At 38.7% G+C, this 20,155-nt stretch overlaps 1 protein-coding gene across 3 annotated transcripts in view; it reads left to right on the top strand.

Moving 5' to 3' along the window:
* Nucleotides 1-397: 397 nt before the first annotated feature.
* ABHD3 (abhydrolase domain containing 3, phospholipase) overlaps nt 398-20,155 on the top strand; it is a 48,194-nt gene continuing 28,436 nt past the window's right edge. Inside the window, exons 1-4 of one of the 3 annotated variants that reach the window (XM_019653853.1) lie at nt 426-793; nt 1,353-1,516; nt 2,570-2,752; nt 16,598-16,643. In XM_019653853.1, coding sequence (XP_019509398.1) covers nt 632-793; nt 1,353-1,516; nt 2,570-2,752; nt 16,598-16,643 — 555 coding nt within the window. In that variant the 5' untranslated portion in view covers nt 426-631. Of the gene's footprint in view, nt 794-1,352; nt 1,517-2,569; nt 2,753-16,597; nt 16,644-20,155 lie in introns of all 3 variants that reach the window. The other 2 variants (XM_019653852.1, XM_019653851.1) reach the window with 2 other exon arrangements.

Raw genomic sequence — 20,155 nt, 5'->3', positions numbered from 1 at the left:
ACTGTTGAATGTTTATGGAATATTTTTCCTCTTAATATTCTTCGGGGACAACACAACTTCCTGAGAATGTAGGATTTTTTCACTACGAAGCAAGTGCATTCTCTTTGGGGAGTTAGCAACATATCTTTGGCGCTAACTCCCCAAATCTTTGAATCCAACGCATTCTTCCCGGGCACCTTAAACTGCTCGTTTACAGGAAGGGTTAACCGAGACCCACCGCCTTGCGAAATCATTCAAGGTCACTGGAGCAGGTGCGCTGCCAAGCCCATTTCCTTCTCCAAAGTCTGCGCCAGCTCTCCTCATTCTTGGGGTTCGCCCAGGCTGACTGAGACCTGGCCGGAAGACCCTTGTTAGCCCTCCGGGTGGTGGGGCTGGGAACCGCGCCTCTGGAAGATTGCTGAGTGGCTGGCGGTGGGGGCGGCTCGGGGGAAGCCGGGGCGGAGCCGGCGGCGTCCGGAGGGCAGAGCTACGCCTCCCTGGGAAGCTCAGCGGCGTTAGTTGGCGGAGGCGGTGCTCTGCCGGGCAGGAGACGCCCGGCTCCAGGGTCGGCGCCGCCGCCGCGCCCACTTGCGCCCGCTCGCGGGCTGGCTGGCCTCCCGCCGCAGGACCAGCGCGCCGCGCTCCCCGGGCCATGCAGCGCTTAGCCATGGACCTGCGAGTGCTCTCCCGGGAGCTCTCCCTTTACCTGGAGCACCAAGTCCGGGTTGGGTTCTTCGGTTCCGGCGTGGGCATATCCCTGATCCTGGGCTTCAGCGTCGCTTATGCCTGCTACTACCTGAGCAGCATTGCCAAGGTGAGCCGGGGGGTGGCGCGGGCGCCGAGGCGCGGGACTACCCGCGCGGCTTTGCCTGGAGCCACAGCATCGGGCGTAGCCGGAGGCTTGCTCTTGGCAGGGGCGGGTGGCTGGGGTCGCCCTGGGGGCGTGCATGCTGCTCCGGAGTTGTTGCCCTTTCCCGAGCATCTGATGGACGCCCTTGGAGGGCGCGCGAGGAAGCCGCCCAGCCCCTGCCTCCTGCCTGTGGGTCCGGCCCCGTTCCACAGACCGCAACCCGGATCCTCTGACCTCGGCGCGCGCGGCGCTGCCCTGTCACCATTCGCTTCTCCAGCAAAGCTGCTAGGCAATGCTGTAGCATTTTTAAGACTGACTCCCTTATTTCAACTCTCGCCTTTCCTTCGAGGGGTTGGATAAACCACTCTTAAGTCTGTTGTGACTGTGAATTATTTGAGTTAGGCTTCCAGAAGATGTAATCCGAGGGATCGTGTGCGCTAGGGACGAGTCTGTGCTCATTTTTGGTTTACGGTTGGCAGAAACTTTGCTCTGGATCCTTCACTGATACTGGTTTTCCCCACAGAAGCCCCAGTTGGTCACCGGGGGTGAGAGTTTCAGCCGCTTCCTTCAGGACCACTGTCCGGTGGTGACAGAAACGTACTACCCAACGGTCTGGTGCTGGGAGAGTCGAGGACAGACACTGCTGAGACCTTTCATCACTTCCAAGCCCCCGGTGCAGTATAGGAAGTAAGTAAAATTCCATTATCAGTCATTTATTCAAAGTCAGTTTTTTGTATACTCTCAGTACTTGGTTAATAGAACCTCTGGTTTACTGAGTATATAGAAATCAAAGGGGGAATGAAAATGGAAGGTATGCCCCCACCCCACACCCAACTGCAGGAAAACATTCAGGTATTGCCTTTCACCATTTTTTTTTCCCGGTGCATTGATGTAAATGGTTTATTTCTAGGAGAGATGTGTTCAGGGGTTACTCTTTTCCAATTTTTCTTCCATCTGTCCCTGAGGTCCTAGATCCTTTGATAATATGTACCAATTAATTGATGCTAGGGATGAGGTTGAGAAGGGTTAATTAATTTGGATTTTGTGCAATGGACCACTCTGTTAAAGTACTTCGTATTGATAAACAAATGGCTTCTTGATGATAATGTCCTTGAGGTGTTAAAGATATGGCCCAGAATATATTAGTAACCAGGAGATTTAAATGGTGCCTATTATTAATTTCCCTGAGTCATCTATTCCTTCTGGAGTTCCTTTTGTTGCCTGACTTGTACTGTTTGTTTGGGAAAATTCTATATGTTCATAGATACTATGTGAGAAGTACTTTAAAATATTTAAGAAGCAAATTTTGTAATATACTCTGTGGAGAGACTCTGTTATTGAGTCAAAGAGCCAGAGCGGTGATCAGATCAGTGTTTTACTTATTCATAATTCCCTGTTGAATTATTTGGGTGACCTCAATCAAATAGGGGTTAAATGCTGGGTATTTTAGAAAAATGAGGAAATGATTAAGATAAATACTTAATGTACTTTGAAGTTTATTTTTATATACTACCTTTTATTGGTGTTGCTGGAAGTACTTTATGGTACTAATTTCATAACATTTTTGTAATGAAAGTGATATATGCGTGTATGTTAGTGAGTGCTGAAAAAAAGTTATTTTGAGATGACCAAATAATATATATTTATAGAATTAAGACTAATATTAAGACACAAATTGAAACACTTAATGAGTATGCTTTTGAACACATAATGAGTATGCTTTTGAATTATTTATTTTAGTGAACTTATTAAAACTGCAGATGGAGGACAGATTTCACTGGACTGGTTTGATAATGATAACAGTAAGAATTATATGGATGCCAGCACCAGACCTACTATCTTATTGTTGCCAGGCCTCACTGGAACAAGCAAGGAATCATATATCCTTCATATGATCCATCTTAGTGAAGAATTGGGATACAGGTACTATTGAAAATTTTTTTTCCACTTTTCACTTAATTTGTTCTAAATGACGCAAAAATATATCTACATGTTTGTTTCAGCAATACTTATTATTTCTTGCATAGATTAAGCAATCCCCTGAATTATTATTTTTCTCTGCTTCTTCCTTTCCCTTTTTTTTTTTCAGGAAGATGCATAACTGAATCATTTCATGGGAAGTAGCACTTTGCATAGTATGTACTTACCAGATTTTGGTTGAATGAATGAATGAAATTAGAATCACCTAGGAATTGACATAGGACCCAGATCTGAGAAGCAATAGACACCACTGAAGGGCGTGCTATGAGAATAGCAGTTAAAACCCCTGAGAGAATACACAGTGGCCCTCATGTCACAGTCCATATTTGAGCCCTGGATCTACTTATCTTGTCTCATTGGCTCAAATCCCAAGTGTAAAAAATATTCAGAATCAGCTTGTAGGTATCCTTATTTTTCCAAAGGTGGTCAGTGCCATTTCTCTCCGCCTGAGTTTGCAGGTGCTCATGGCTAGTGTCTACTTGATGGACACTAGCTGTACCATTTATACCATTTCTGAGTAACCATCATTCAACTCAGTCACCAGATACAACTTAATTTTTTGCAAGTGACTTAGCAACTTTAAGTTTCAGGTTCAGCTCCAAAATCTTAAAGCAGAGTCATTGTGAAAGGTGCTGCTTTTTTGTGTCTCAATCTTTTTTAGCTGATCATGATTACTGTAATGGAACACTCTGAGTTGCATTTAAAGTAGAGTTGTATCTTTTGTTATACTTGAAACATTTGTTTCTGTGAAAAACTGAGGTTGAGTTTATATTAATAAAAACATTTTTATATAAAAGAGGAAATACTGTAAGAGCTAATTCAATTTTGACAAGTTAACTCTTATCTTTTACAGATAAAGCCTATTTTGTCCATGAAGTGACAATTTCTCAGAAGGTTTGATATGGTGTTCCAGAGTTATGGTTCCAATGAAATTTGCACTAAGCAATAGCAGAAATTCATCATCATTCCTTGTTTAAGCATCATCCAGTTAGATGTGAGGCTTGATTCTAATTTTTTACTAAAACATAGTCATGCTCCAAAAGTACAGATCATAAAGCCCTTTGTACATGTGTAAATTGCTCATTCTATACTTGGCCTGAGCTTATCTCCCAAGACTTAGAAAGTGCTTTTAAAAACACTGTAGTTGAAATGCAAGGACTGAATTTCATAAGCCCTGGAGTTGCCAGTATGCATGGCTTTCTTCCATCACTTGGCAAAATCGCCATATGTTATTACTATGCTATCATTACACTGTGCCTCAAAGCTGTTGGAAAGTTCTAGTTTCCCTAAGGGTTAAAATGTCTTCTATTGATTCAGAAAATTTTTTGAGAATATCTGATATAAGGAAGGCTTAGCGTGAGGTACTATGAGGAGACACAAAGAATTGTTCTTGCCTTGAGGAGCCTATGAGAGGGGAGGTTTGGACCAGGTCACTGTTAACTGCTTGAAGACCCAACTTATTTGGGTTTAGGGAACTTTAATACTGAATCAGACTGGACTTGAAGGTAGCAGAATGAATGAATAATCAATGGTCAGTAAACTTTTCAGTGGCCTTTGGGCCTATCCCTATTTATTTTTATCTACAAGGAATCTCTGAATCTAGGTCGGAGAGGCTGTGTCAGTTAGCTATTCCTATATGACAAACTATCGCAAAACTTAGTGGCTAAAACCAACAACCATTATGCTCACAACTCTGGGCCAACAATTTGAGATGAACTCAGCTGGGCAGTTCTGGTCTTGGATGGGATGATTTGTGCATTTGTGGTCAGCAGCCAGGACGACTCTGTGCTTTTGAGCCCTCAGCAGGGCTGACACATCTTAGCTTCACATGGTCTGTCATCCACCGTCAGGCTCACTCCAAGTTTGTTCATTTGGTGGCAAAAGGTTTCAAGGGGGCAAAAGGGAGAGCTGCAAGGCTTTTTCAGGCACGAGCTGAGAATCTTCACACTGTTACTTCTGCTGCATTCTAGTCAAAGCAAGTCATGTGATCCGCTCAGAGTCAAAGAGTAGGGAAACAGATTCCGCCTCTTAACAGGAAGAGAAGAGCTATAAAATATTTTTGCCATCTACCAGAGACAGCCAGGTAGTTTTAAAGATCACTGAGGTAAAAAATGGATCTGAAACTTTGGCACAAGGCTGGGTTGCTGCCTTAGGTGACAGAACAGCTCTAAGTCATAGGTACTGTAGCATGAGATCTAGTAGGAAACAAAGCTTCTGGTAGGCTTTGTAATATGCAAGAATGTCTATGGACTTTGGAGCCAGGCCTGAGTTCAAATGTTGGAACTGCCACTTATTGAGTGATCCTGGGCAATTAATTTTTAACTTCCCCAATCACAGTTTCTCACTACACAGAGTTTAAATGAATTAGAATGTGTGAAATACTTGGTTTAGTGGATCGTCTATTTCTTGATCAAGGTAGAACATTTTTTTATTATTTAAACAGCAAGTACAAGCAAACCTACCTCTTGAAATATAAACACCTACTTTCTTTGCAGAAATGCTTGGGTATTATTATAATGTGTCTTATACAATAGAGTTTCGTAGGCAATATGAATACCCCAATATCAAGGGGGTGCCCTTGCCTTTGTTACTACCTTGTGTAAAGTTTAAGTGTGAAGGGAGGGTCATGAATCCTGTCAGGTCGCCAGGGAACTGTTGATGTTTTAATGGTGAGATATGTTTTACACATTAGAGACAACCTAGCTTCTGGCATAAGGACAAAGGAAATAGAAGGGTTTACTGTTGCTGTTGTTGTTAACAAATGTTGTTCCTATACCTGAAAACTAACGAAGATGCAAAACTTTTCTATTGTCTTCTAATTCAAAATTAATAATGGGTGGGATGGAACGAAACTAAGCTAAAGTTTGTTTAAGATAATTGTGAGCAAAGGCTTTATGAAGAAGTCAAAGGTAAATAGAACTGAATGGGGCAATCCTTGGCCTCCCTGCACATTGTCCGTCTTCACTGACAGAGTGCTGTATGTACTCCTTGGGTAAACTTGCCTCTAAGAAGAGAAGAGATTTGCTGAGCCAGACAGTCCCAGTCATTCTTCCAAGTTTTATCAATCAGATAAGTCCTCCATGTCCCGGAGAGAGTGTACAGTGAGAAACACCAGGAGGCCAGGAGTGTGTTTACAGAGAAACCAGACGACTGGAGAAAAAGTTGTTCCTTCTAATAAGTTACACCTATTTGATTTACAAAGTAGTTAGAAATCTTATCCATTCATTTAAGATTTTTTTAAAATCTCTATTCAGTAACACAGCCTAATAGATATTATTTTGTGTGTCTGAATAATATCTTAGTCTTTTTTAATCTTTTCCCCTTCTCTGAATTAATTTCCAGCACTACAACTAAAAACGAAGAAAAGCAGTTACTCAGAACTTCCAAATCATCTTTGACCTCTTTTATTGAGAGCCTTCATTTACCATTTTATTCCATCCCCAACTAATATTAAACAGGGCGACCCCTCCAGAATTATGTAATAAGTTCATTGAAATCTAGGTCAGTCATTAAGTATTTTGGTACTGTGAAGTACAGTATCAGAACCTATATTCCCAAAGAGCATACGGTCTAGTTGAAGTGACTAAGAGTATACAGTAGCAGGGAAGAAATGCATTAGAGAGCACCAGGGTTGACTGCAAGTAACAGAAAATTCAAAATAACAGTGACTTAAACAAGATACAAGTTTATTTCTCATGTAAAAATCCAACGTGGACCAGGACTTATATGGTGCCCTATAGTGTAAGGAAACTAAGTTTCTTATATCGTCTTGATTCATAACCTATGTCTGCTTCAGTTCCAACTATTGCATTTACATTCCAACACCTAAGAAGGAGGAAAACAGAGAATAGAGAATGCACCAACGTCCTTTAAGGATGTTTTTCAGTAACTGCACACCACTTTTACTTATATCACTTTGGCCTGCTGTTTCTTAGTTTCAAGGGAGGCTTGAAAGTAAAGTCTTTATTTGGGGTAGCCATGTACCTGAGGAAGGAGAGGATAGCTATTTGGAGATAACTCGCAGCCCCTAGCACTGAGTAGTCAGAGTGTTACAAATGCCAGGATTTTAGAATATCAGAAAAGCCAAACAAAGCATTTTACGGAGGGAAGGAATAAATCACCAGTGTCAGATGCAACTGAAAGGGCAAGGAGAACAAGGACGAATAAAGCAAAATTTGAGAAGATTCTGTAGAGCGATGAGGAAGGATGCCCAACTAACTGCTGGGAGTTCAGATGACCTCAGGAGACAAGAGCAGGAGTGGATCACACACTTGACTACTTTTAATTATTCCTTTACTTTCCAGTTTGGAATTTGGGCCTGTGTAATTTTGATGTAGGGGAAGTAGCACCAGTGATACCAAGCTTTAGGTGATGTTTAGCTGCTTTTCCTGCAACAGTAGAAGTGCATTGGTGGGTCATCTATAGACTCTTCCCGGGGGAGGGAGGAAGGGGAGGCTGAACTAAGAAAAATGAGGTGGTGAAACAGAAGGGTGAGTTCTGACTATTCCCCAATCTAAAAGCAGTGTCTTAGATACGCAGTCATTTTAAATTAACATCAGAATGTTTTTTTTACTTTTAATTGGGGAGTTGGGGGAGGGGAACAATGTTGGAGAACTGGGGAGGGGGACCAGCCAAGTTGTTGTTCTTCAATCTTAGTTATGGAGGGCGCCAGTCGCCATCTGGCTGCCCATCAGCAGCTTGTGGCCTCTAAGCTCAAGGTGCTATGTTACAATCTTAGTTGCGGGTGGGTGTAGCCACCATCCCATGTGGGAGTCGAACCAGTAGCCTTGTTGTTAAGAGCACGCTCTCTATCCCCTGAGCCATTCGAGTGGCAGCTCAGCTCAAGGTGCCAAGTTCAGTCTTTAGTTGCGGGAGGGTCTAGCCCACCATCGAACAGGCAGTCTTGTTGTTAGGAACACGTGCTCTCACCAGCTGAGCCATCCTGCCACTTGTTGGCAGCTCAGTGGAAGCTCAGCTTGGGCGCAGTGTCACCGGCTCATGTGGAAATTGAACCGGCGGTCCTATTGTTCAGAGTTCACCCTCTTAAGCTAACTCTTAACCAACTGAGCCACTCGGCCAGTCCAACATCAGAATGTTTTTATCTAAAAGTATTTTTATCATTCTTTTGTTGTTAAAATGATTTGGTTTTTAAAATTTTGAGAGTCAGTTAATGATTATTCATGAGACTGGTTAGATAAAATAATGCATATTATAAAGCACTGAATGAAGGTAGTTCTGGAAAAAGTTACAGTGCATACTTATAAGTTGTTCCATTCTCTAGGGACCTAATAATATCTATCTAATTGTTAGATATTGCACTATAAAAATGACACCTCAATTAACAAACTTTCAGGGACAAAGCTCTTTTTATCAGAGTTTGTATGCACTCAAAGGGTACTCTGTGTTCAGAGCACCCGTCTTCGTTGGAAAAAGAGACTTTACTGTTACTTGCTTAGATAGCACAGGGGAGCGTAGTGAGGTGGGTAAGTGGATTCTTCTTTAGTCATTTGTGCCTGGATTCAGACTTCAGCTTTGTCACATACTAACTGTGTATCCACGGACAAATTATTTAATCTGTACCTCAGTTTTATTATCTACAAAGATACCTGTACCTCAAGGTTGCAAGCATTGCATGTATGAATATGAAGAGTATTAACCAGTACTTGGCCCATAATGACCATTTCAAAAAGTATTAGCCTTGGGGGGATAGGGGTTGTTACTTTGTGAGAGTGAAAAGGATAACTATTGCATTTTTCTGTACACCTGAAACTAACAATAAAAAAATTAAGAAAAAAAAAAGTATTAGCCTTGAAACATAAAGGAGTGAATCAGGTCATTGTCTGGTTTAGGGAAGAGCCTCACTCTTTTGGTTTGGTCACAAGAAAATGAGGTACTTACTGCCTCGGCCCTATTACCAGGTAAAACACGATCCCAGGAGGGCCCAGAGACAGTAGCGTGCCTAGCCAGGCAATTGGTGGTATACGGAGAAGGAAGATCATGCCTTGCTAAGGTGGAGTGGCCACTAGAATCTACATCCTGGAACACATATATGTCTCTGACTTGGTTTTGAGTAATAAAGTTTCCAACAATGACCTGTGACACTGGAATAATTCCTATTAGTTGAGAGCACTGTGAATATAGAACACTTTTGTTATTAGATATTCTGTAGCCTAATTCAACTAGGTCTTTAGTTGACAGAGTCTACAGAAATACCAGAGATCCAGCTGAAACTCAAATGACTAAGATAAAGATAAGAGAACATCAGTAAGCAACTGAAAATGTCAGGGAAAATGTGAGAACTAATTGAAAAAATGTTTGAGCTAATGGGAGAAAAAAAAGATTCCAATAAAATGTTATGAGATCACTGAAAGAGAACTTCTGTTGGTAATAAGGTTTTCAGCTTTCTCACATTAAGGATAACTGACTCTTTTTTTCCCCCTTGTGGCCACTGGTTTAGAAATATTATGCCTAAAAAATAATCTAATCTGCATTAATTAAATATTAACATGTTGGTCTTTTTTGTTTTTGTTTAATTCATAGGTCCACTTAGAGCTTATGAGCAGCAAGAGATAACCAGAATTGCCATTTTGGTTTGCTCTAATTAAATTTAGCTTTGTTGAGTGCCTGTTACATGATATGCCCCATACAAAGTGCTATACATAGGTTATCTTATTTAATATGTACCGAATTCCAAGATATATACATTATTCTCCTCATTTTACCAACTAAAAACAGAACTACTGTGTTAATATATTTCACCAAAATTAGACAGTGTTAAGATTCAAATGTACAGCCTTGCCTCAGATAAACGTATGATTTCTATTGGGCTCTTTGAAATGTTGATCATTCTTGAAAACTCTACTACTTTTTTATAACCTCAGGCTCTTAGCTTGGCAATAACTAGCTCCTCAAATCCCATGATTTCTGCCTATGGGGATAATGTGATAATGTATAGACTTATAATATCATAGGACTCAGTTTTTTCAGGGAAATTCAAGACATGACAGGCAAACAAGTCATGTTTCCTACTCAGGGAATAGATTTTGTAGGGAAAGAGTTGAAACAAGACGAGTTTCTTGAATTATGAATTAAGTTTCACTGTACTCCATTACCATGTGCTAGTCAGGAGTTGGGTATGTAATATAGTCAGCAATATATTCTTGTTAATTATTGTATTTGATTTTTTTTTTTTAAGATTTTATTGGGGAATTGGGGAAGGGGAACAGACAAGTTCCTGTCCTTTTGTTCTTTAGTCTAGTTGTGGAGGACACCGCTTCACTAGCCCACGTTGGTATTATGATCATTGTGCTCTTTCCGGCTGAGGCAGTCGGTCACGGGCTGTTGGACGGCTGCTCACGGCGGCTCACAGCAGCTTCGCTGGCTGCTCATGGTAGCTCACGGTAGCCCACTGTAGCCCACTGTAGTCCCGCTGCAACCTACACTGTTGCCAGCCACTCACAGCAGCCCAGCTCCAGGTCGAGCTCTTGTTTACCATCTTAGCGGTAGAAGGTGCAGCATCACTAGCCCATGTGGGAACCGAACCGGCGGCCTTGCTGCTCAGAGCTCGTGCTCCCAAGCCAACTCTTAACCAACTGAGCCACTCGGCCGGCCCCTATTGTATTTGATTTTTGATGCTTCTCATTCTAGAAAAAGGTACATGAATTATGTTAATCTATTTTTTAATACCTTTATGACCTTAACGAGGTTGAAAATGTTCAGGCATTATTTTTTTAAAAGAATGTATTAATGTGGATGTGGTATTATATAAATGTAAATTAGGTTAGGATAGTTGATTGTGTTATTCAGACTGTTTACATCTTTACTAACTTTTTGTCTCATTGGTAAAAGGATGTTGAAATCAACTATGATTGTGGATTTTCTATTTCTCCATTTAATTCTATCAATTTTTGCTTCATGTATTTAGAAGCTTTGTTATTAGTCACATAAACAGTTATGACTGATAGTCTTACTATGAATTAACTCTTTTTCTGTTATGAAATGTCCTTTTTTATCTCTGGTTGTGACATCTATCTGATATTATAGCCACTCCAGCCTCTTATGCTTAATACTTACATGGTATATTTTTCTTTATACTTTATCTTTCAAAGTATCTGTATCTTTAGTTAAAATTTATTGCTTATAAATAGCATATAGTGGGTTTTGCTTTTTTAGTCAGTCTGACAATCTCTGCCTTTTAATTAGAGATTTTAGTCTATTTCTATTTAATGTAATTATTGATCTGATGGATATAAGATTTACCATTTTATTATTTGTTTTCTGTTTTTGTGTTTTCCCATATTCTCCCCCACGACTTTTCTTTCTCTCTCTCTCTCTCTTTTTTTTAAGATTTTATTGGGGAATCAGGGAAAGGAAACAGACAAGTTGCTGTCCTTTTGTTCTTCAGTCTAGTTGTGGAGGACATCGCCTCACTGGCCCATGTTGGTATTATCATTGCGCTCTTCCTGGGTGAGGCAGTCGCTTGCCAGCCATTGGATGGCTGCTCAGGGTAGCTCACGAAAGCACACACCAGTTGCCAGCCAGTCCCACTGCAGCCTATGCCGTTGCAGGCAACTCACGGCAGCCCAGCGCCCTCTTTCTCTTTCTAAGTCTATGAGTTTGTGTATTTTTGTCAAATTCAGAAAATGTTGCCATTAGTTCTTCAAGTATTTTTCTGCTCCATTCTCTTTCTCCTCTCCTTCTGGAACCAGAATTTCGTGTATGTTAGATCTTATCATATTGTCCCACAAATCACTGAGGTTCGATTCAGCTTTTTTAATCTTTTTTCTCTCTCATCTTTAGATTGGAACTACAGTTTGCAAATCTAGTGAATTTTTATTTCAGATATTGTGTTTTCTGTTCTATAATTTTCAATTTTTAAATAAGTTTTATTCCCCTGTTGAGATTTCCCATTTTTAAAATTCATTACAAGCTTATTTTCCTTTATATGCTTGAGCATAGTGATATAGATCCTTTTAATCCTCATCCATTAATTCTGACATATAGATTACCTCAGCATCAATTACACTGATTTTCTTATCTCTTGAATATGGGTCATGTATTCCTGGTTTTCCATGATTTAGTAATTTTGTGGTCTGGACAGTTTGAATGATCCATTGTAGTGACTCTGGATTCTGTTATAGTTTTACAAAGAGTACTGCTGTTTATTTGTTTGTTTGTTTTATCAGGCAGATAACTTCGCTAAACTCAAATTTCAAACTTTTTCTCCCCTGTGGTAGACAGCAGCTGAAATCTCTGTTCAGTTTTTTATGCTTAATTGAACTGCCTGGAGTCTGCCTCACATATATATAGATCAGCCAGAGCTTTGGGCCCAGTTTTTACCAAGAATTTAGGAGCCTCCCTCTGTGTTTCTCTCTTTTCTGAGATTTCTCATTTTCTAATTGCTGTAGTTGTACCAAACTCTGTTTTCTAGTTTTTCAAGCCCATGACACTGAGCATTTCTATCTGACTTTTATCCATCATTGAGTAAAACCAACCAGTGCCTTCTCTCAGGTAAAAGGCTGTGAAAACAAGAAACTCACCCAGTGCCATTTTCTTCTTCCAGGTGTCAACTCCCATTCAGTTTCTGCCTGGTTTTGGTTGTTCTTCATTGCCTTTATAATTTGTTAAGTGTTTATAGTTATTATTCTATGGAAGGGTTGGCCTAATAGGATCTACTCTGACATTTCTGGAACCAGAACCTCCTGTCATCTTTTCTTAATCTGGCATTCAGAACCCTATACCTATTTTGGTCCTAACCTATTTTACCATCCTCATTTTATACCATTACCCTCTATGTAGCATATTTCAGCTAAGATGATCTATTTTCTCATCCTTTAGAAAGTTTTATACATACCTACCTTATATCTTTGCTCACATTGCTCCCTTCAACTCATATTGTATCTCACACTTTTCTTCTGCTGAAATCTTTACTATTTTTCAAGTCTCAGCATAAGATTTATCTGCTTTTTCCATGAATCGTTTCCTAATCAATTTTGCCCATCCTGACTTCATAAAGCTTTGTGATCTATATAACTCATTTGTTATCTATATAACTTTGAATTATAAACGGCCTTATGATATCACTTTTATAGTCACTCAGTTGAAAATATGGTGCATTTCTTTTCAGCCTAACTAGATGTACTCTCCTTGAGGCCAGAAACCTTATATTTTTATTTCATTTTTCTCCTATAAGCTCTAATTCAATCTTAAAATTAGTTCAGTAAATATTCTGTTTAATACATTTTTGAATGAATGAGTCATTCCAACATTAATATTCATGTAAAGTGCTTAGAACATGATCTGGCACATAGCAAACACTAATAAATATCTGTTGTCATTATTATCTGAAATCAGTGTAGTGATCTCTGAATGTTCTCTCACTACACCCTTTGCTGACTATTATTTCTATCCTTAGACACAGACTTGTGGTATCTTAGAACTGGAAAATATTTAAGGTCATCTGATAAAAATCCCGTTATTCTGGTAAATCACTGGATTTGAGCAGATTCGAGGCTATCTGGTCCATCTTACTGTAACAGTGATTCTTAAACAAGGAGGCTGTAGACGGCCCCCACTGCAAATAATTCTTTGGTCCAAAATGTCCATAGTGCTAAAGGTTGAAAAATCCTGTGCTGTAAGTATGTCTCTGCCTTTTATTTCATCTTCATTAAAGTAGACTCACCTGCTTCCCTGGTTGATGTATTCCATTGTCACAGGAAGTTCTTAATATCAGATTTATTCTTTATTTGGTATTTCTTCTCTTTTTTTTATTATTAGTTTCAGGTGTACAGAACAATGCAATAGTTATCCTTTTCACCCTTCAAAAGAAACAATCCCCTTCCCCCATCTACTGCCCTCCCACCCCCGATATCATACTTATCTATTACAATTCTATTGACTCCATTCCCACACTCTACTTCACATCCCGTGACTATATGTACATATAATTATAGTTGACATACAATATTATTCAACATCAGCTTCAGAAATACAGTGTGGTGGTCAGGCCTCTACACCATCTATGAAGTGGTCTCCCTAACAAGACATGAGTCCATCTGGCCCCCTAAAAAATATTTACAACATTATTGATTATATTCCCCAGACTGTCTTTTCTATCCCTGAAGCCATATTGTAGTTACCAATTTGTATTATCTCATCCCTTCCCCTTGTCCCTCATCCCCACCCCCTCCCAACTAGCAACCCTCAGTTTTTCCTTTGTGTCTCTGAGACTTATTTCTGTTTACATGTGGAATCTAAAAAAACTGAATGAGAAATGTAAACAGAAATGGTATTTCTTCTCTTTATTTATATTTTCCCTGTTTTGAGAAGAAAATTTAAGTAAAAATATGCAGAAAAATAAGTTTTGCAGCATGATTTTTCTCGTATACATACCCTTTAAAGTTGGGAGAAACTAAAAGTTATTTGAAGAGAGCTGTTATAAAGTTAACAGAGGCTTATTGAATGCCTTAGGAGGAGTAGTTGTTTCTGTTAAACAAAAATTTTAGCTTCCATGGCTGAAAGTCTTTTTTTTTTAAGGATTTATTAGGCCATTGCTAGCAAAAAAAGAAGACTAGTCCTGCGGCATGAAGTCTGAACCACCAAGAGCGTGGCTAGGTAGAAAAGACAAACATGTCCATCATCTCTAAGTTTTGCAAGTGTTTTTATGCATTGAGTAGGGGGGGAAAAGATGTAAGCCATTCTGAAATAATTTATATTAGCTGGAGACAAAAGGGATGGGAGAAGGTGAAGTAGGGCTAGTTCTAGGATAGGCACAGCAGAGTCCACGTCAGAGTCCACATCAGAGTCCAAGAAGCAGAGGCTCCTGGGATTCGACTTGAACCTGGCTATTCTGTCTTTTTAGATAATCCCAGAAATAACCACCTGGAAGTTAATTTAATAATTTCAACATACACATAATAATTCCAGTAATGCACTGAGTGTGAGCAGTCTTTTTTTGGTTTTTCACTGCAGTTAACTGATTAACCCCTTTGCATCTCTTCCTTCCACCCTCTGTCCACTGTAATTTTAATGTAGAACATCTCAGAAATTTTTTCTTGTCATTTCACAACCAGCTCTTTTAGCTTTATGTGTAAGCATTTCCATGATGACTGCCAGGGCAGAAAAGAAGTTAAAGAAGAGGCTGGTTGCTTATCACCAACTGGAGTGGGATTAAGGGACAGAATGGCAGCTCTCATTCTGCCTTCCTCTATAACTGCTTTTCTCCTTCATTCTTCCTTATCTCTCTGCTCCATTTCCAAGGCTAGACGTATATACAATGATGACTGCTATTGATTGAACATTATCAGGAACAAAGGTCTACGGAGAGGTCAGCACAATTCCTCTTCTAGCAAGAGATACCTGAGCTGTGATCCACTTTTCAAAGTTGCCTGAAGAAAAGTGCAAATATCCCAGTTTGCAGTTTGTAAGGAAATCCCAGGTGTATAGGCTGCTTTTTCATGAGTTTGCAGATCATCTTTTTCTTTTCCCTCACTAGTTCTTTTCTCTCAGTGGCAGTCACATGGTGATATCTTGCCCCAGAAGCCATTTTTATCCTTATGTAGTGTTTGCACTCTAAAAGTGGGTCTTTTCTGAATGACTAGGAGCTTCAAGGTTCAAGGTCACAATTAACTTTAGCCCCAATTCCTGTGTAACTTAGGTTCTTACGCAAGTAAATACAAGTGGCTAACTTAAATTTTATTTATGTCTAGGGTGTCTTGCCATCTTTTTGGCAAGAAAAGATCAAGGACTAACTGACCCTACTCTAACTTTTTTTCATGTTTTTATAGTATATTAAAGAACTTCCTTTGACTAGTTAATAAAATGTGGTATTTCTAGCTTTTTCTCAAGTTAGAATTCTGAGATTGTGAAACATTTCTTTCAGTTAGACCTACTAAAATTCTCTTTATGACCTTTCAGATGCAAGAAAGAATTCTTTTGCAGAAACATATCCTGAATATCACATTGAAATCTAATCCCCCTGAGCAGAGTCAAAGTTGTTGAATGTTCTGTAAGCCAGTCAGCTCATCGGTGCTTAGAGCCCTTGCAATGATCCGCAGCACCCTGAAAGAAGGGAATTAGAACCTTAAATGGCCTTGATTGATTGGCTAAGTAAACAATCAAAAACAAAATGAATTTTCATTGACATGAATATTGATTCACTAAATCAAAGAGAACCTGTGCAGACACAAGTCAGGATTTTGTTTGAGGATGGCAAAAAAACACTTATCTAGGGTTATGGTTGACTGGAAGTTTAAGGAGAGTTAAATATTTTAAATGCAGAATGACTTTTTAAAGCTAGCATGGCACTACAACTAACCTGATACTGATAGCTAACTGTTGTTGTGTACTTAGCATGAACCAGCACTGCTCTAAGCCCTTTATACATGACTGTTGATCCAGGATAGGCAAACAGGATTATAGAAAACACAGGTAGCCTTTCCTCCCCTAAATCAACTGAATACCCAGCCAGTAAATGTGAGGGCCCATCCTACCATCTCAGATGTGAGGCTTCTCACATGTGCATAGGAAGAAGTTGTAAATATTCTGTTTTGGTAGGAAAATTTAACATCACTTCAACATACAGTTTTCTGATTTGAAGCCATATATTGAATTTAGAGAACTGGAAATGTATTTTAGTGCACTTACATGAAATTGTCAAGCAGTCTCATGTCTTTGGAACACATTTAAAAAAATCTTTTAGCACTCTAAAAGAGTGCTAGTTAGATGATTTTAATATATTGTGAGCAAGAATCATGTGTAAAAATAACAAAAATTTTTCCTGGTTTTTAGATGTGTGGTTTTTAACAACAGAGGAGTGGCAGGGGAGAATCTGTTGGTAAGTAAATTTAAATTAATAACAGCTTAATTTTTTTAAAGCATCATTTCCAGTTTCATAATGAAAAACATAGTCTTTTTTATTTAATTCTTTTTATATAAACAATACAAGTTCATCGTGGGAAAAAAAACAAAGAAATTTTCATGACCCATAATTATACAACCTGGGGAATCCCCTTAGTCTACATTCATCCAGATCTTATAATTAAATAAAAAATGTGTAATTTATTTCTATTTTTATAAAAATTAAGGTTCTATTTTGTAACAACTTTTGTACTTACTATGCTTTAACATCAATAGATATTTATCTACATCATTTTAATGCAAAACACATTTTCTTTAAAAATTAACTGGTACAGCAATACTTTTTTTTCACTTAAGAAATTTACTTTTGTCATGAATTGGATTGACTATATTATATGCCTATTTGCCCACCAAAGTTTGCTTAGAGAAAATATTTTAAATTGGCTTTTTTTTTCTCTAACCCCTAAAGTTTTTGCTAGGATAGAAGTTCTTCCATCTCTTAGAAAAAAAAACATCATTCTATATAATGTTAAACCAGTGAGTTGGAGTGAGAAATATTACACTCACTGAAATTTTCTTGGGTCAAAGGTAATTCTATCAGAATGGAAAGAAACTTTTTTTTTTCAGTCATTGATAGAGAACATTATTAAGACTATAAATGAGTCAGTTATGCTGGATATAAAATTTTACAATCATGTCACAAATGTCGGTACTTTATGAGAACATGATGGGAGGAAGCTCTTTCTCTTGGCTCTAAAGTTACGTAGGCCCTGGAGGAATCAAGATCAATATGATTTCAAAAGCTAAAGTTATAAAGTGTTTATGGTCTTACTCAAGTGCCTCATAATAAATAGTTTGATGTGAAGGTTCACATTTCCTTATTTATCCAGCCCTTTAGGAAGCTGGTGGACAGATGGTAGTACTCCAAAGGGAAAGGTCTGAATTTATCACTGTGGTCCTGGACCAAGCTAATCATTTTCGAGCAGCTCTTGTCTGCTGTGTACCTACCTCAGTGCTTCAAGGACACAAAGAGGGGAAGACATGGCCTGAGGCTCTCAAGGAAATAGCATGCTGCAAAGTAAACTCCATTAGGTCCCATAAGAGAGGGACAAAGATCTGTTCATTTGGCAAGGCTGTGTTGTATGCCTAGTAAATCAGGCACTGTATGAGGCAGTAGGGTGAGGAGTGTACACGTTATTAGCTACAACCCTAAGCCTTAACAGCTTTAACTTAATTTGAAGGAGAGAGTCAGATTCATAAAAATATGCACAATACAGGGCTAAGTGTAACTGGGAAGATTTATTAAGGCTACAGAGCATAAAGGGATGGAGTAACTAACTGCCTGAGGAAGATGGAAACACATTGTAGTGGAGGTAAGTTTGAGTTGGGTCTTAAAGATTATGGTATTAAACCAGGAGAGGGGATAGAGAAGTTTTCTCAGCATAAAGAGCAAGGTATTAAAGAGTATGGAATAGCAAATACTTACTTGTGGAGGGATAATGATGATGATAATTCTATCTAATGTTTATTGAGTCATTAGAAATATCAGTTATGTCTTTTCGTACTTAATATTCATCAAGAGAAACAACTCAGTAATTTAGGAAAGTGTAGCCACCATCATCCCCATTTCCAAATGAAAACAATGAGGCACCGATAGGCTAAGAACTTGCCCTAGCCAAGAAATTCAGAGCCAGGATTCAGACCCCGGTAATCTGACTATGTGCTTATGTTCTTGACCGTTATGCTATACTCCCTCTCGTTATTCAGAAGTGACAGGAATTCTTCTAGAAGGGCTAGGACCAAATTTTGAAGAGTCATATACCTCAGGAACCTAGTACCAAATCATTGACATGAAAAAAAATTCAGCTTTATTGATTATAATTGATTTATGAAATAATTTGATCATTGTCATGTTTTTTAGAAAGAGAACTTAAAGCTGTGAGTAGAAAAGAGATGGGAAGAGAAGGGCCTGCAGGCTAGGAGGCCAGTTAGAAAGCATTACTGTAGGTCTATCCAGCATTTGAAAGGAGGTAGGAGGAAAGAAGAGGACACAAAAAGAACAGGTATCTATGGGTCAGAAAGAATATTAATTGTATTGTGGGAAGCGAAGATAAGGGAATCAAGGTTGGCATTTCTAGCTTGGCAGACTGGTAAAAGGAGCTGATATTTGCCAAAATAGGAAATTTAGGAGAATTTATGAGATACTGGCGTAATAAAAATAAATTCAGTTTTAAATGGTTTAGGGTGCTTTTGATCATCCAGGTGGAAATTTTTAGGAAACAGTTGGATATACTAGACTGGCCCTCGGGAGAGATGTACAGGCTACAGAAAGAAACAGATTGTCAATGCACAAGTGGAATTGGAACTTAGGAGTGGTTGAGATTGCTGAGGGACAGTTTGTAGAGCCAAGGGGAAAAAAGGTCTATGGATAGCATCTTAGAAAAGAATAAATAGGAAGGAGGAGAGAGAAAGATGAGAAGGAAGCTTGAAAAACCTTCTAACCTCAGCGCTTAAAAGTTAATTAGAAATTTACTTTGAAAGATTGTAGCAACCTGGTAACTTTTAGCCATAAACTTTAATTGGATTTTTGAAAAATCTGCAAGAACATTCTGAGTTTTTACAAAGGGATAATATATAGTTGTTTTGTTTTTCTTTTTGTTTTTAATTTTAAAGAATTCACTGAGTTCTATGGAAGAAGATAAGAGCTGCTTGATCTCTGAATTCTTATACAGTGCACTGGGTTAAGTTCTGATTAAGTACCCCCCAGCAAAAGTCTGTATCATAAAGGCTAATGTGATCTAATTTAATAAAGAATAAGGATGTAAAATGACCAAAATGTAATTATAATTATATCCTTTGAGAACAATTGCTTTAAAAAAACAAATTTAAGGGAGTAAATTAATTATAATTTAATATATACTTCTTGTACCCTAATGGATCACAAAGATGAGATGCCAATATTAATTATTAAAGCTAGCTTTGATATTTAGATCCCTTGATAACCCTTCCTTTCTGCCTTAGAGCTGTGAACAATTACTGTTTCAGACTAGAGGAACTCTATGTTTATTTATACCTCACCTTGTTCCAGAAAGGATTTAATGTATCACAGACTCAGAGCAAGTAAGACCTTAGGGTAGGCATAAAAAAAAGAAAGCACAAAAGATGAATCAGCAAAGATCAAACAGGAAGGAACATACTCTAACTGAAATGAACCCAAAAGAGCCAGAAAAGGTGAAATGGAATTTAAAGTAAGCAGTTCTCCTACGAGTGGAAGAAATGCAAAAGTAAAAGTTTTGCTGAAGTATGTTGGTTATATAGTAGTATCTATAGGGCTTACTGTGGCTCCTGAAAAGCAGAATAAAGTATAAATTTTCCACCACCATCTGAGTGGTGAACACACAATGTGATACATAAATGATGTATAACAGAATTGTACACTAGAAACTTATATAACTTTACAAACCATTGTCACCCAAATAAACTTTAATT

Source organism: Hipposideros armiger, unplaced genomic scaffold, assembly GCF_001890085.2.
Source record: "Hipposideros armiger isolate ML-2016 unplaced genomic scaffold, ASM189008v1 scaffold_209, whole genome shotgun sequence".
NCBI classification, from domain to species: domain Eukaryota; kingdom Metazoa; phylum Chordata; class Mammalia; order Chiroptera; family Hipposideridae; genus Hipposideros; species Hipposideros armiger.
This window is presented reverse-complemented; position numbering and strand designations above follow the sequence as displayed.